A 15,303-nucleotide genomic window follows, 5' to 3' on the forward strand; every position below is an offset into this window, starting at 1 on the left:
ACAGGCAAACAGTTAGAGAGACATTTACCTAATAAGTAACACAATGCCATCCCAAATGCTAAATACTAACTCCACTGGGTGGCGCTATTGCATAGGCCTAGTCAGCGTCGTATATAGAACCGCGTCCCAGCGGATGATTGGTAAACCGTTATTGACCTAAATAATTGCAAATCTCTTTTCATACAGTCATTCCACGGACTCAGTTAGCCTAAATACTATCTAGAACTACAGTAATTTATACGACCTACATTTCTAGCGATTGGATCAGTAAACTCATAAACTGGCCAAGGCTTGGCCAAAGAAGGCTAGTCCAGTTATCTTTCATTCATTCTAAGGAGATACATTGTAGATTCTCTAGCCAAGCCTACACCTTCAACGTATTTTCAGGGCTTAGCCATTGTAACGTAGCCTACAATTTACACACGCAAACATTGAGCTGCAGAATTTATCAAGATCTGAGGACGAACTTCAAAGGAAATTTTCAAAGTTAAATTTAGGACACGTGATCTGTGGCTGTCAATAGATTTGACAGGCCCACTTGCTGTTATATGATACTAGCATCTATATTATGTCGATGATAGCCTCCCCGAAAGGCACTCGTTCTTAAACACGACGTGTTACATTTCAGTTCGATGTGATAAAAGAAGCCGCCTGAGGTTCGTGGACGCGCACTTGGTACGCTTAGGCGCGTCCACGTCTTTATGGGAAAGTCTCAATGGGAAAGTCTTTCCCTTTTGGATTAGCTGGAGAGGCTAGAGCTATCTAGTTTCAGTCTCAGGTCCGACTAGAAAACTCACTCGAATAGGTGACGTTTTCTGCCAAATGTGAAGATGTGATTTCGGTCCATATTAAGCTGTTATGCTGAGATGTCCGTTTTTGCTTCGTTTGAACTGGACTGAGGCGTAGCTTGCTACAGATACTAACAGCTGGATGGTGGTACTTATGCTAAGCTAGTGACTGTCTATTGCGGTCTGCCTCGGTGCCTGCCTCGGGAGTTAGCTAAACTATCGTAGCATAACATTTAGCTATCTCAATGTTTTTGAGGGATGCACACCGTCTTAATCACTAGGGTATTACGATGTTATTCACACCAACCTCAGGTTGTTTCGTCGTCTGGGGTTTGTTATAATGCGACGTTTTGGCTTGAACGGGGGAGCATTTTGGAATTGGAATAGCGGTAACTTCGCTGTGGAATGCTAATGTTGCCGAATACGCTTTAAAATAAGGTAAGTACATAACGGTAGACTAAATCACGTGGCCAATTTTTCTAACAAGTTTTGTTTATGCCTTGTGGTACACAATGTTTGCATGTGTCTGAGCGTGTGTTTAGGCAGGCATGGCTCTGCATATGCATTCGAAGCCATGTGCGTAGATTATATACAGATACAAACATGTACTCTTGTGCATTCACGTAGCCTTAAATAGATTTATGATGTGTGCGGCGCAGGCATGCAAGCGTCTGCTTGGTGGCATTCACAATAATAAGTCTGGAGACAAATGTTCCGTTTCACAGCTGATGATGATTGCACACCACGCGTGATCTCGCGCTTCCATTTGTGCTCCCATGCGCGCGGTCAGACTCTTCCCCAACTCGAGCGTGCACCCGCAGGTCTCCCCTCGGACGTTTGCTGCCTTGGGCCCCTAGTCCATGTTTACAAACACAACACACACTCTCCACATTGTCGGCTACATGTTGAATGACTGAGGGTGTTTCCTCACATAGTCCCTTTAAAAGAACCGAACTCAGTTCCCTTAAACTAAGCTTGGCAGCCGTGGCCTACTGGTTAGCACTTCCGACCTGTAACCGGAGGGTTGCCGGTTCGAACCCCGACCAGTAGGCACGACTGAAGTGCCCTTGAGCAAGGCACCTAACCCCTCACTGCTCCCCGAGCGCCGCTGTTGATGCAGGCAGCTCACTGCGCCGGGATTAGTGTGTGCTTCACCTCATGTGTGCTGTGTCTGTTTCACTAATTCATGGATTGGGATAAATGCAGAGATCAAATTTCCCTCACAGGATCAAAAGAGTATATATACTTATACTAAAAGGGGACCAGAAAGTGGACCAAAACAAAAGGGACTCAGTTCATTTTGTATTCACATTGTGAGTTCCTTTAAAAGAGGACTCGGATATATTTCTGGTGCACTTCAGCTCTGATGGGGCCAAAGTTTCCTTCCTGTTCACACTATACCCTCTCTGGGGGACCTTAGGCAAAATCCTTTTAGGCAAGTCCCTCCACTTGGCGGCCATATTGTAATGCTTTTTAGGCACTTATCGGACATCTTATTTCGGCAGAAATGCGCATGCACCAGGCTTCACCACACCAACGTTGCTCCAGCGGTGAGATCACACCACATAATTGGCATAATGTATTCACATGTCAGGATATGAGTAGAAACTAACCCATGTATTTCCATGCAGGATTTTTTGAGTGCTGTCTTCTCATTAGAAAGTCTCTGTTTTAGGCTACTGCTTTGAATTATGGGCTATGTATTTGCTCATTGCCATCATTATTACCAGGTTGAAATAATTATCATTATTACCCATAATTGGTGTGGTGATTTTGTTTCTTAAATTCATTTCCCCCCCTGAAATGTACATATAATATACACTGCTCAAATTAAGGGAACACTTACAGTTTTCCACAGTTGTTGAAACCTTCCACCCTTTTCTCCATTCTCAAACTACATTCACAGAATGTCTGACAGTTCTTGCAAAATAAAATACTCGCTTTAAAAGTTTTACTTGTGCTCAGAACCAAACAGTGTCACAGTACCGATTCAGTGTATGATTGAAGTGTTCCCTTACATTTTTTGAGCAGTATATTTTCCGAATGAATTCTGATCTGAAGTTATTGCAAATATCCTCTTGAACTGTCAGTCAACACGCCAGCCAATCACATTGTCTAATTCAGTGGTATGCCCGCCCCACCTGGGGTTACTGTTGCTGTATCCAAAGCGCACGTCCAAACTGACAAGTGAATAGCAGCCAGTTAACGTTTTTTTTTAAATATATATATATATAATACATTACATGCCTTCTCTTTTGGCCATTTAATGGCAAGTCAAGTAGGACAAAATAGGCTAGCTTACAATGCAAAATGTGAAATAGAACCCCGGGCGATAATGCGAACCGTGCAGCGGACTTCTATACCTGTTGCCTTGGCGACTCTAGTGATGTGAGTTTGTGTGATCAGGGCATCATAACATCAGTAGGAGTGGTGATCATGATGGTGATGTTTCAGGTGTGCACTGTGTACTACAGACAGGATATTACAAGCAACACACACACACACACTAAGGATATGAGCAACATCTGTTCCATCTTCAGTCAAATATCCTCAGACCCCCTGAGCAGGCAAACAAATAGGCACATACACACACACACACACACATACACACACATACAACATAGTGAAAACAGGCCCACATGTGTACAGAGACACTCATAGACAAACAGGCACACATGTACACACATATAGACACATTTATGTACATATACACAGAGACACATACTTGCATGCATGCATGCATGCACACACAGGCACACGCATGCATGCTGGTACCTGACTGGACACTAAGGGTGTGTTCGTAAATTCAATCTATGCTCTGAACGCTCGGAGAGTGACGCCCTGAATAAACACACAATAATTCAGGATTTACCAGAATTTACAGAATTCAGAAACTATTTCAATGTGAGCTGTTTACGAGTGGTTCACTCAGTCACACTGCAGTCGGGGGCAGAACAATTATAGCCTCTCTGTCTCTCTGCCTGTCTGTCTTTCTGCCTGTCTGTCTCTCTGCCTGTCTGTCTTTCTGCCTCTGTCTCTCTGCCTGTCTGTCTTTCTGCCTGTCTGTCTCTGCATTTGTCTGACTGTGTGTTCAGGAGCGGGCTAAGTGCTGTTAGATTGTGCCCAGGTGGAGTAGGATGCAGGTGTGCTGTTAGATTGTGCCCAGGTGGAGTAGGATGCAGGTGTGCTGTTAGATTGTGCCCAGGTGGAGTAAAATGCAGACTGATGGATTGAACCCAGGTGGACTGAGGTGTAGTGCTGGGCGGTATGACCAAAAATGTATATCACGGTATTTTTCTAAATTCTTACGGTTTCACGGTATATGACGGTATTTTTTTTCCATGCATAATCAGATGTTCACAGCATTTTCTACAGGTTGAGAGAGGAATTGCTGCAGTACATTGACTAAGGATGGTCTATTTTACTGTCATGATGTAGAATAACTCCACACTAGTGGTAATGCAGATTTGCATGGCCCCAGAAAATGATGCTGTTTACAGAGCCACTCATGATTCTAATGAAGAATCTAATCAGAATGCAAAGACAATTGCAGTCAAAATACAGAACTTTTACTGTGCAAATTTCACAAACATCTTGTAGCCTATAAAACCAATACAAAAAGTAGTGCAACTTTATACTTTTTTGAAAATTATACAATTTAAAATGAAACCTCTCTGCTAATATGCTTACTCTGTCAAATAGGCCTATCAGAAACATGCCTTATTGTTATTGTGTGGTTTACATGACGTTAGTGGTAGGCTAACGTTAACTTCATGTGGATGTGGATGTCTTGTTAGCCTGCCATGAGCTTCGGTTCGGTTCGCTAGGCAAAACATTAACAACAAAGTTTGTTTTGGTGCCTAGATGACAGTCAGGATCATTTCTAACTAGCCAGCTAGTATTGCTCATTGCATGTCTGTCACATGCTTTACTTGCTACCTGGATAATTTCAGCGAATATTCTTAAGGTGAGATGAATGATAAGCTCATTAAACTTCACTGTGTTCGGTGGGTTGCTAACTAACGACATCACCTACTAGCCAGCTAGCTACAGCTGTTGAATTTTCGTGACGGTAAATCCCTTTCAATGCAGTATCCCTTAACGTTTTTCCTTAACTAAAGAAACAATTTAAGGTATTCTGTGCAACACCCTTAAATAAACCTCTTATCTAAGGAGAAATTAATCCTTAAGGGTCATACTTAAGGTGTTTTGTGTTTACCCTCACTATGCCTCGCAGTGGCATCATGCGTGCGTGTGAAAAAAGTCCCGTCTGAAACACTGTCGCGCGGCGCAGCGTTTCAAACGTTGTGTAATCAAATACACCGGTATGGCGGTATATTAAAAATTCATATCATAACGAAAATATACACCGGTATACGGTGTGAACCGGTATACCGCCCAGCACTACTGAGGTGCAGGTGTGCTGTTAGAGCCCAGGTGGACTAAGGTGCAGGTGTGCTGTTAGATTGAGCCCAGGTGGAGTAAGATGCTGGTGTGCTGTTAGATCGTGCCCAGGTGGACTAAGGTGCAGGTGTGCTGTTAGATCGTGCCCAGCTGGACTAAGGTGCAGCTGCTGTTAGATCGTGCCCAGGTGGACTAACATATCCTGACAGCATTTCTTGTAGCATTAGGCTACATGCTCTCTGTCGACGCTGAATACGTTAAATATGCCCTTCTGTTGCGTCATATTTCAGAATAGCAAAGCAACACGAGCGACAGAAAGAAAATAGACACGGGCCGTCCGACAAAAGTTGCTCAAAATGTCGCGTTGCATTGTGCTGCAGAGCACTGCTTCACATTGCGTACTGTCAGGACATTCCAGTGGAAAACAATGTAATTAAACAGATTTTATCACTAATGTTCACTCCCATCTCATGCACTTAGGACTTGGTATGAGGTGTTGGTTTGCTTTTAGATTATGCCCAGGTGGACTATGGTGTTGGTTTGCGTTTAGAATACACCCAGGTGGACTACGGTGTTGATTTGCTTTTATGCCCAGGTGGACTAAGGTGTTGATGTGATGTTACATTGCGCCCAGATGGACTAAAAGAAGATGGCCAGAGGTCTAGCACAGAGGTATCATTTCATTAACCACCGATTGACTAGATGGCATTACCTGTGCCTTGCCATGGAAATCACTACCTGAACGGAGTATTAGGAGCTTCACATTGCCTCGTTAGTTGCTGGCACTAGTCAACGTACAGGAACATTCAGTCAAAAATGTGTGAAATTGTTTAAGATAACCCTCGATTACATATTATCATCTGTGTCTTCGCTATTGGTGATGGGAGGCATGAAATGAACCAAACACCAGAATCTTCTTCCCATCACTGCAGACCTCAGTGGAGAGAAATCACCGGGGAAATGCCGACTCGAGGGAAAACTTAGCTTCTTGTGGCAGCTGCTTGACCTGACCTTGAGCTGCCAGATGTGGCATTGGATTCACTCTTCTCTACTGTCCACCCACCCTGTGCTTGCGTTTCCATGAAGGCTGTGCCACTTTGGACCAGACATGCCAAGCCTATTGGCAGGGAGTTGCCTTGGAGACACTTTGCTTAGCCTTGCATGTAGCCTACATGCTGCAGTTCCCTCAGTGTGGCTGCAGACTGAGGCTACCAGTCCGGTTCTCTCCTAGTCTGTGACTGCTGACTGAGGCTACCAGTCCGGTTCTCTCCTAGTCTGTGACTGCAGACTGAGGCTACCAGTCCAGTTCTCTCCTAGTCTGTGACTGCAGACTGAGGGTACCAGTCCGGTTCTCTTCTAGTCTGTGACTGCCGACTGAGGCTACCAGTCCGGTTCTCTCCATGTCTGTGGCTGTCAGGTTTGGAAACTGGTATGATACCGAGTTCCTGTTTCCATCAGAGGGACTGAAGGGCTTCCCGAAGTTTACCCCTGTACTTACTGTTCCTTACTTAAAAGAGTTCCGGACAGACTTGTGCGTGTGCATGTGTGTGTGGTAGAGTGGAATGGGAAGAGGCCAGCTATTCTCTGGCCCCATACCACTCTAGTCTTTGATCTGGCATGTAAATCAGTAGTCTGTCTGTGATCAAAATCACTCTAGTCTGTCTGTAGTCTATATCACTCTAGTCTGTCTGTGGTCTATATCACTCTAGTCTATGGTTTAAATCACTCTAGTCTGTCTGTGGTCTATATCAGGGGTCCCCAAAAATTCCCATTCTTTTTTCACGGACCGGCGGGGGGGGGGGGTTGGTGGTTCGGGGGTTCCATGTTCCATATGTGTTGTGCATGCATTACTTGAAAAGAACTAGCTCCAGTTATGTATGAACAGTGAAGGTAACAAACTCTTAAAAAAAACGTGAACTTGAAGAAGTGAAAATTGAAACTTGAAGCTACATCTATCAAGTGTGAACATGCTTAACAAAGTATGGGAACAAAACATGGCAACTAAACGTGCATTACGCCCTGTGCTTGTTTCCCTGCAACAACAAGGTTCCATCTGTGGGTGATGGAAGACAGTGACACCCTCAGTGTGTTTGAAATGTCCAGTCGATTGCGCAATTTGGTCTTAGTTGCAGTCATTGCCGAAAACCCGGCCTCGCATAGATACGTGGTGGGAAATGGTAGCAACGTTTTCAGCGCTTTTACGGCTATCTCGGGATATTCTGCTTTGGTTTTGATCCAAAAACCCGCCAGAGAGGTTTCCTCATACACACTCTTAAGACCATCATTTGCAATTTCGATCAACTGCTCTTCCTCCTGCGCTGACAAGTTAGGACTATTCGGGATATTGACAAATAGGTTGCGGACCCACTCATTGGTTTGCCGTGGATCTTTGGAGGATGGGAAGTAACGCTCAAACTCATTTGAAAGCACAACAAGGTGATTGCGCACCAGCTGCGAGAGAAAGGGCCCTGCCTAAGTCTCTCCCAAAACCCCCACTACTGTTTGGAACATATCTGGTCCACTCGTCGTCCCCACAAATCAAGCTTGGCTTTAAATGCAGCGACTTTATCTGCCAGTTTAAAGGCAGTCGTCATTCTTCCCTGGAGTGACAGGTTGAGGTCATTAAGCAACCCGAATGTGTCACACAGATAAGCGAGTTTTGACACCCAGTCCTCATCACTAAAGTGTGCAGCTAACGGTGACTTTTTTTCTGTAAGAAATCTCTGCAGCGGCTCTCGCAACTCAAATACTCTGGCCAGTGACCGGCTAAAGATGCTTGTTTTTTGTTGCTCATTCTAGCAGTTTAGCTAACTTCGTGTGACACTACCGTTCGCCAAGAACTGATCAAGTGAAGTGAGCTGACTTGAGGCTGCGCAGCGCTGAAGGCAATATGTAAAGTTTTGAAGGCGGGACAGACAGACGTAAGAAAATAGACCTATATAGAGAATCAAACAACTGCATATAGGCCTATGCCATGTAAAAACGTGACATTATTGCGAATTAAATTGAGTTTAGTTTGCATGCATTTTTTTTTTAAACTCATGTCGTAGGCTACGGCAAGGTTAGGAATGTCCCGGTGGTTGGGGACCGCTGGTCTAGATCACTCTAGTCTGTGGTCTAAATCACTCTAGTCTGTCTGTGGTCTATATCACTCTAGTCTGTGGTGTAAATCACTCTAGTCTGTCTGTGGTCTATATCACTCTAGTCTGTGGTCTAAATCACTCTAGTCTGTCTGTGGTCTATATCACTCTAGTCTGTGGTCTAAATCACTCTAGTCTTTGGTTTATATCACTCTAGTCTGTGATCTTGCTAGCAGACTAAATTCAGTAGCTTTCCTTTAGTCCTCTGTGTCCTGTGTGTTGTAAACTATGCACCAAGTCAAAAAACAGTGTGTGTGTGTGAAATGTCGTGTCTGAGAGCTGGGCCATTGTGGAGCACCTGAGAACAGTGGGTGAGGAGAGAAGCCTTGCGGAAGAGCACGAATATACTTCTTCAGCATGCAGCCTTGGTTCGGCTGTACTCCCATTCATCATGCTGGAGGACGACACAGACACACACACACACACACACACACACACACACACACACACACACACACACTATCAAACACACACACACACACATATACATACAGACACACACACACTATCACACACATACACACACACACACACATACAGTACATACAGACACACACACTACCTCACAGACACACACACACACTACCTCACACAGGCACACACACACATATACATACAGACACACACACTATCACACACACGTATACATACACACACACTACCTCACACACACACATATACATACAGACACACATACTATCACACACACATACATACATACATACACACACACTACCTTACATACACACAGGCACACATATACATACAGACACACACACACTATCTCACACAGACACACATACACACACCAGTGGCGGCTGGTTGTTATATAAATGACGGAGCAAGGAAGGTGCGCTTGATTTGTGTTGGTGGCAAATGTGAGGTTGTGTGAAAGGTGTTGGTGAACAATAGAGTATGTAGGCCGCCTATCCAGACACACTTAAAGCAGTATGTACTATGTAGCATTTTAACTGGCAATGTTGTGCTATAAGAGCTGTTCTGACATTCTCAGATAACTATCCGATTTTTTTTGTATCAGCAAATCCCCGAACTGTCCACGTTTGTGACAGGCCAGCAGTAGCCAAATAGCCGATTGTTTTCTGTGCTACCAGTTAGCCATGACTATTTGTCGTACCAGTAGCATTCTTTTTTTGGAATATGAATTTTTGGAGCTGGTATTCCTGTTGCTTTGATCCTTACCTTTACACTGTAGTTAAATGTATAAAAGGGTTTGTTCAATAAAACATGGACAATCTCCTGATTCCACTGTACTCTTTATTTCACAAACTTAAAGGGACACCAGGCAAGCCTGATGCTTTTGCTCTACGAAACTCCCCCTCGCTCGGTCTGAAGCTTTTTTCCTTTTCTTTGCATCTTCCGTCAAGGGTTTTCGCTGCTTCTTCACTGGCTCTGCCATTATACACACGTTTGCAACAATCTCTAGTGTTTCGTTAGCCTGCCTCTGTGCTGTATGCAGGATGTAAACTGATCCTGCTTCGGTCGGTGGGAAGGATACACCGAACTTGCAAGTGGGATATTCTTCTTACAGGCAGTAGGGGTGGGCGAGAGAGTCTTCATTCGCCCTGTAATGAGTCATTTAACCATATACCAACTTACGAAGATGATTAATTAATATGAAAACGTTGCCTGGTGTCCCTTTAAACAAGCTTTCCGTTCAACACAAGATTCTTCACTGTATGACCGCAGATCGCGTTAGCTAGACCCGCCCACCCGCCGTTGGCTAGACCCGCCCACTCAAACGGAGGAGCTTCCTCCCTTGCCCATTGAAAACGACGGGATTCACGAGCCGCTGGGGTGAGGCGTTTATAACGGCTAGCTCTCTACAACTACACACACACACACACACGCACACACACACGTCATGCACGCACACACAAACAAACACAAGCACACAGCTCTCTACAACTACACACACACACACACACACACACACGTCATGCACGCACACACAAACAAACACAAGCACACAGCTCTCTACAACTACACACACACACACACACACACGTAATGCACGCACACACAAACAAACACAAGCACACAGCTCTCTATAACTACACATACACACACACACACAGCTCTCTAAAAACACACACACACACACACACACAGCTCTCTAAAACGACAAACCCAGTTGTGGACATGTGAGAGCTGAAGTGTGTTGCCTCATTAAGGTCTGTGCCCCTTCACACACATGAACGGCCTCTTTGTTTGGTCTCCACCATCACCTTTTGACCCGCTGACCTGGTTACTGAGGGTCAGCGAACACACACACACACACAGACAGACCAGAGTAGAGCAATGTGCCAGGATGTTTCTGCAGTAAGCCTAGTAACGAAGTGCTGTGGCATTAATGAATGGAGGGTTCATTTGTTGTGTGTGTGTGTGTGTGTGTGTGTGAGTGAGTACACTAGTGCCCTACAGTTCTCTGTAGCACTACAAGGCCTGGTACTGGTGCTGAGAATGTTACAGCTCTTGCTGCAGTCCAAGAAGTGTCTTTCAATGCGTGTCAGCATTTGTGTGTGTGTGCAGTTTGTTCATGCGTCACATAATATCGTCAGAGGGTTCGCCCACTCCCAATGGAAATTACCTCACACACACACACAGACACACATACTTTCGCCAGTGGAATCACATTCCAGGCCCTCTTCCATTCTACTTTAATTTCCTTCAGTCATGTACTGTAAGCCTGTGTGTGTGTGTGTGTGTGTCTATCTGTATATGCCATATTCAAGCCTGTGTGTGTGTGTGTCTAGCTGTATGCCATATTCAAGCCTGTGTGTGTGTGTCTATCTGTATATGCCATATTCAAGCCTGTGTGTGTGTGTGTCTAGCTGTATGCCATATTCAAGCCTGTGTGTGTGTGTCTATCTGTATATGCCATATTCAAGCCTGTGTGTGTGTGTGTGTCTATCTGTATATGCCATATTCAAGCCTGTGTGTGTGTGTGTGTGTATCTGTATGTCATATTCAAGCCTGTGTGTGTGTGTGTGTGTAGCTGTATATGCCATATTCAAGCCTGTGTGTGTCTATCTGTATATGCCATATTCAAGTTACAGTGCTGAAATATCTCTCTCTTCCTCTTTCATTCTGTCTGTCACTTGTCCTCTTTTCCCTCCCTGCCCCTGAACCCCCTCTTTCTATTTCCCCTCTTATCTCTCTCTCTCTCTCTCTCTCTCTCTCTCTCTCTCTCTCTCTCTCTCTCTCTCTCACTGTCTCTCTCGCTCTCTGTCTTTCTCCCTCTCTCCTCTCCTCCCTTCCTGTCTATCTGTCTGTCTGCAGAATGGAGCGGAGTTTGGGGGCATCAGCTGTTGGACTTCTGCCCTCCCCCCTAGGAAGCCATGACGCAGGGGACCAGTACGTGTGTGTGTGTGTGTCTGTGTGTGTGTGTGTGCTTTCGCCAGTGTGTGTGAATCTGTGGTCTGTGTTTATGTGTGGCCATAGTTTTGTTGGGTGTGTATAGATGTGAGTCAGTCCTAGACATGGAGTTGAGTCACACACACTCACTCACTCACACACACACACACACACACACACACACACACACACACACACACATTTTACTTACACACATTAATAAAACAGGAGCACAACAGATGTTATGGATACACACAACACCACAACAGATGTCATGGATACACACAACACCACAACATGAGCGCAACAGATGTTATGGAACACCTTCTCCTCAGAATGTGGCAACTTCCTTAGACTGTCCTGAGACCTTTGTTGCCCTGCCTTAGCAGGTAGCCCAAATCGCCCAATATGAGCACAAGATATTTATATTGCCTTGACCACATACAGTATTTGCTGTTTAACGGCTCCTACACACAGCTGTGTGCGGTGCAGTGCTGGAGATGCATCTCGTCCACTTTACATGGGCTTACGTCATCCGTTGACGAACTGAATTGTGGGAACATCCACTGCCATGCGGTGACGGAACGCAACTGTGTGTAAGGCACCGTAAGAGGTTGATATTTCACCAGCTTTGCTATAGGTTTCCTCCAGACATGGATCAAAACAATAGCCTACTTCTACGATGAGCACATTCCTATTGTTCTTATCAATGAAAGAAAATTAAGAGACCACTGCAAATTTGAATATGAACGTCAACTCATTCGAATGTCACTTAGCAACCGAAGGATGACAGGAAAATCCTCATAAATTTACAAATGTATAGTTTGTATAATAAATGGTGTATAAGAAAGTAACTTATTAAGTAATAATTGCTTTTGATAAAGGTATAGTAAGCCATTGGTGGCACAGTAGGTATCAATGTAGCCTTTCAGGCTGGAGGACTGGGTTCAAATCCCATCAGATTACTCAATTGCTGAGCCAGATCTAAAAGCTAAAGTAAAGTATAAATTGTACTCACTTTAGATTGTTGGCTGTAAAACAACTTAAAAACCGATAAGAAACATGTAATAAGTTACATATGTTGGTTACTTTCTCATACACAATTTATTATGATCTTTCTAAACTATAAACTATATATATCTGTAAGTTTATATGGGGATTTTGGCATCTATATTTGCTCAGGGCTTTCTTAATAGACATGTTTGTTATGCATACAATGTGTTTTGAGTGGCTTATAAACTACTTGTAAGTATTTTATTAATGTTATCTAGTGATAATAAAGACTTAACTAACCATTTATACATCTCTGCATGGCACAAAGAAAATGTGAGGTTTAACAAAGCAATTGGTGTGTAGGTGGAAAGATGGATAGTACATTTTTTCAAAATACTGTCAACATCCAATCCTGTCATGTCTGGATATATGATTCTTCATAGACATTGCAGCCATTCCTTTGCTCACAGTGAATTATACATAACAGTGAGTGAGAGTCAGGGTACCAGATTGACGGATTAAACTGAGTTGATTATACCTGAAGTCTGGCTGTAGCTGTGAACATCTGGATATCCTTATCAATACATGCACTATGGAGAATGAGACATGGAAACATGGCATGATCTGCTGTGGACATACAGGCTGGCTTCCCTTGATGCCACACACACACACACACACACACATACACACACACACACACACTGTAGGTCCTCCAGCCTCCAGTGTGTCAAGTCAACTTTATTTATATAGCGCATATAGTGTGTGGCTATGAGCCTGATGTGAGTGTGTGACCTCATTAGTTAGTGTGTGTGTGTGTGTGTGTGTCTGTGAACTGTGAATGAGAGAGAGAGTGCTTGTGTGCCAGTGATCCCAGCCCAAACTCCTCTACGTCTGTAGTTGCTATGGCAGCCTCAGCTTAGCATACATTAGTGAGAGAGATACAGAGGGACAGAGAGATTGGGGGGGGTAGTGTGGGGGACAGAGAGATGGGGGGGGAGGGTAGTGTGGGGAACAGAGAGATGGGGGGGGGGTAGTGTGGGGGACAGAGAGGTGTGGGGGGCAGAGAGATGGGGGGGGGGTAGTGTGGGGGACAGAGAGGTGTGGGGGACAGAGAGATGGGGGGGGAGGGTAGTGTGGGGGGCAGAGAGATGGGGGGGGGGGGGTAGTGTGGGGGACAGAGGGAGAGGAAATGAGAGAAATGACATTTTGTTTTGAGACGGAATTCCAGGACTGCTTGTGCTACTCTTCCGAATTAGTGGGCGCTTTGGCATGCACAATACACACACACACACACACACACACACACATGCACAATACACACACACACACACACACACACACTCACTCACTCACTCAGACCAACTCTCTCTTGCCTCCCCCTGATCCAGAGAACCAGAAAAACACTCGCACACTGCCTTTCACCCCCCCCCCCCCCCCCTTTCCCTCCCTGTGAACTACCCTTCAGGTCTGCTGACTCAAAAGCTTGCACCAGCAGATATCTGGGCCGCACTAGTTTGTCCGTTTGGACTTTCTGTAGCTGTTTCAACTGGTCTGTTTCCAGTACTCCTCACTGTTGTGGAACAGAAGGTTTTGGATGGGCTTCTTGTCTAATAACTTTAGAACTGTTAGCTCACAATCTGCTAACTTAATGTTTGTTTTGTTTTTATAAAAAACAAGCGGCAAGCTGTAAACTTTTGTCTGTAAATGTTTGTGGGTGTTTTTGCTGAATGCTCATAAACACAGTTCTTTCTCTCACACTCACACACATTCACACACACACACACACACACACGCACACACAGTCACACACACACACACACACACACACACACACACACACACACACACAAACATACACATACACACACACACACACACACACACACACACACACACACACACAGATATTGGGGGTGGCATCTGATACATATGTGACATTAAACTGCCATAGTTCTGAAAATGAAGAAACAGTACAATCTCTTCATCCTCTCCTCAGTGTGTGTGTGTGTGTGTGTTCTGATGAATTATGAAAATGCCAGTGATGTTTTCATACTTGAACCCTACCCTGTACCCTGATGTACCACTGTATTTGTGTGTGTCTACATGTGTTTTTAGAACTCTGAGGGGTGATGACATCATGGCGGAATTGGCCAGGGGCCTCCACCCCCGAGAGAGACCTGACTGGGAGGAAACCATCAGTGCCATGGTAATGTGTGTGTGTGTGTGTGTGTCAGTAAGAGATGGTATATTTGTCACCCTCCAGTGGTGAATGTTACTCAGTGCAGCCTCCTCTCCCTCTGGGCTTGTTAGCAGATTCCTTAATCTGGATTACAGTGCCATCTCATAGAGGTGTGTGTGTGTGTGTGTCTGTGTGTGTGTGTGTGTGAGAGAGAGAGAGAGAGAGAGAGAGAGAGACTCTCATCAGGGTGAGTGTGTTGGAGTATCCTGTTATTTGAGGACCTAGATTAGACATCTGACTAGATGTCACTAGAATACAGACTAGACTAATCCATCTGCTGTTAACCTCCTGTGTTGCTTTCATATCCATTACTGGGGCAACTGAAAGCCTGTCCTGAAATAACCGCAGTGCCGAAAGCCTGGAT

At 44.7% G+C, this 15,303-nt stretch overlaps 1 protein-coding gene across 3 annotated transcripts in view; it reads left to right on the forward strand.

Annotated features, from left to right (window-relative positions):
- The first annotated feature begins 704 nt into the window (after window positions 1–704).
- arhgap32b (Rho GTPase activating protein 32b) overlaps window positions 705–15,303 on the forward strand; it is a 54,756-nt gene continuing 40,157 nt past the window's right edge. For all 3 annotated transcript variants that reach the window (XM_042091495.1, XM_042091496.1, XM_042091497.1), the window contains exons 1-3: window positions 705–1,226; window positions 11,633–11,707; window positions 14,816–14,906. In XM_042091495.1, coding sequence (XP_041947429.1) covers window positions 11,634–11,707; window positions 14,816–14,906 — 165 coding nt within the window. In that variant the 5' untranslated portion in view covers window positions 705–1,226; window position 11,633. The remainder of the gene's footprint in view (window positions 1,227–11,632; window positions 11,708–14,815; window positions 14,907–15,303) is intronic.

Source organism: Alosa sapidissima, chromosome 5 (assembly GCF_018492685.1).
Source record: "Alosa sapidissima isolate fAloSap1 chromosome 5, fAloSap1.pri, whole genome shotgun sequence".
NCBI lineage: Eukaryota > Metazoa > Chordata > Actinopteri > Clupeiformes > Clupeidae > Alosa > Alosa sapidissima.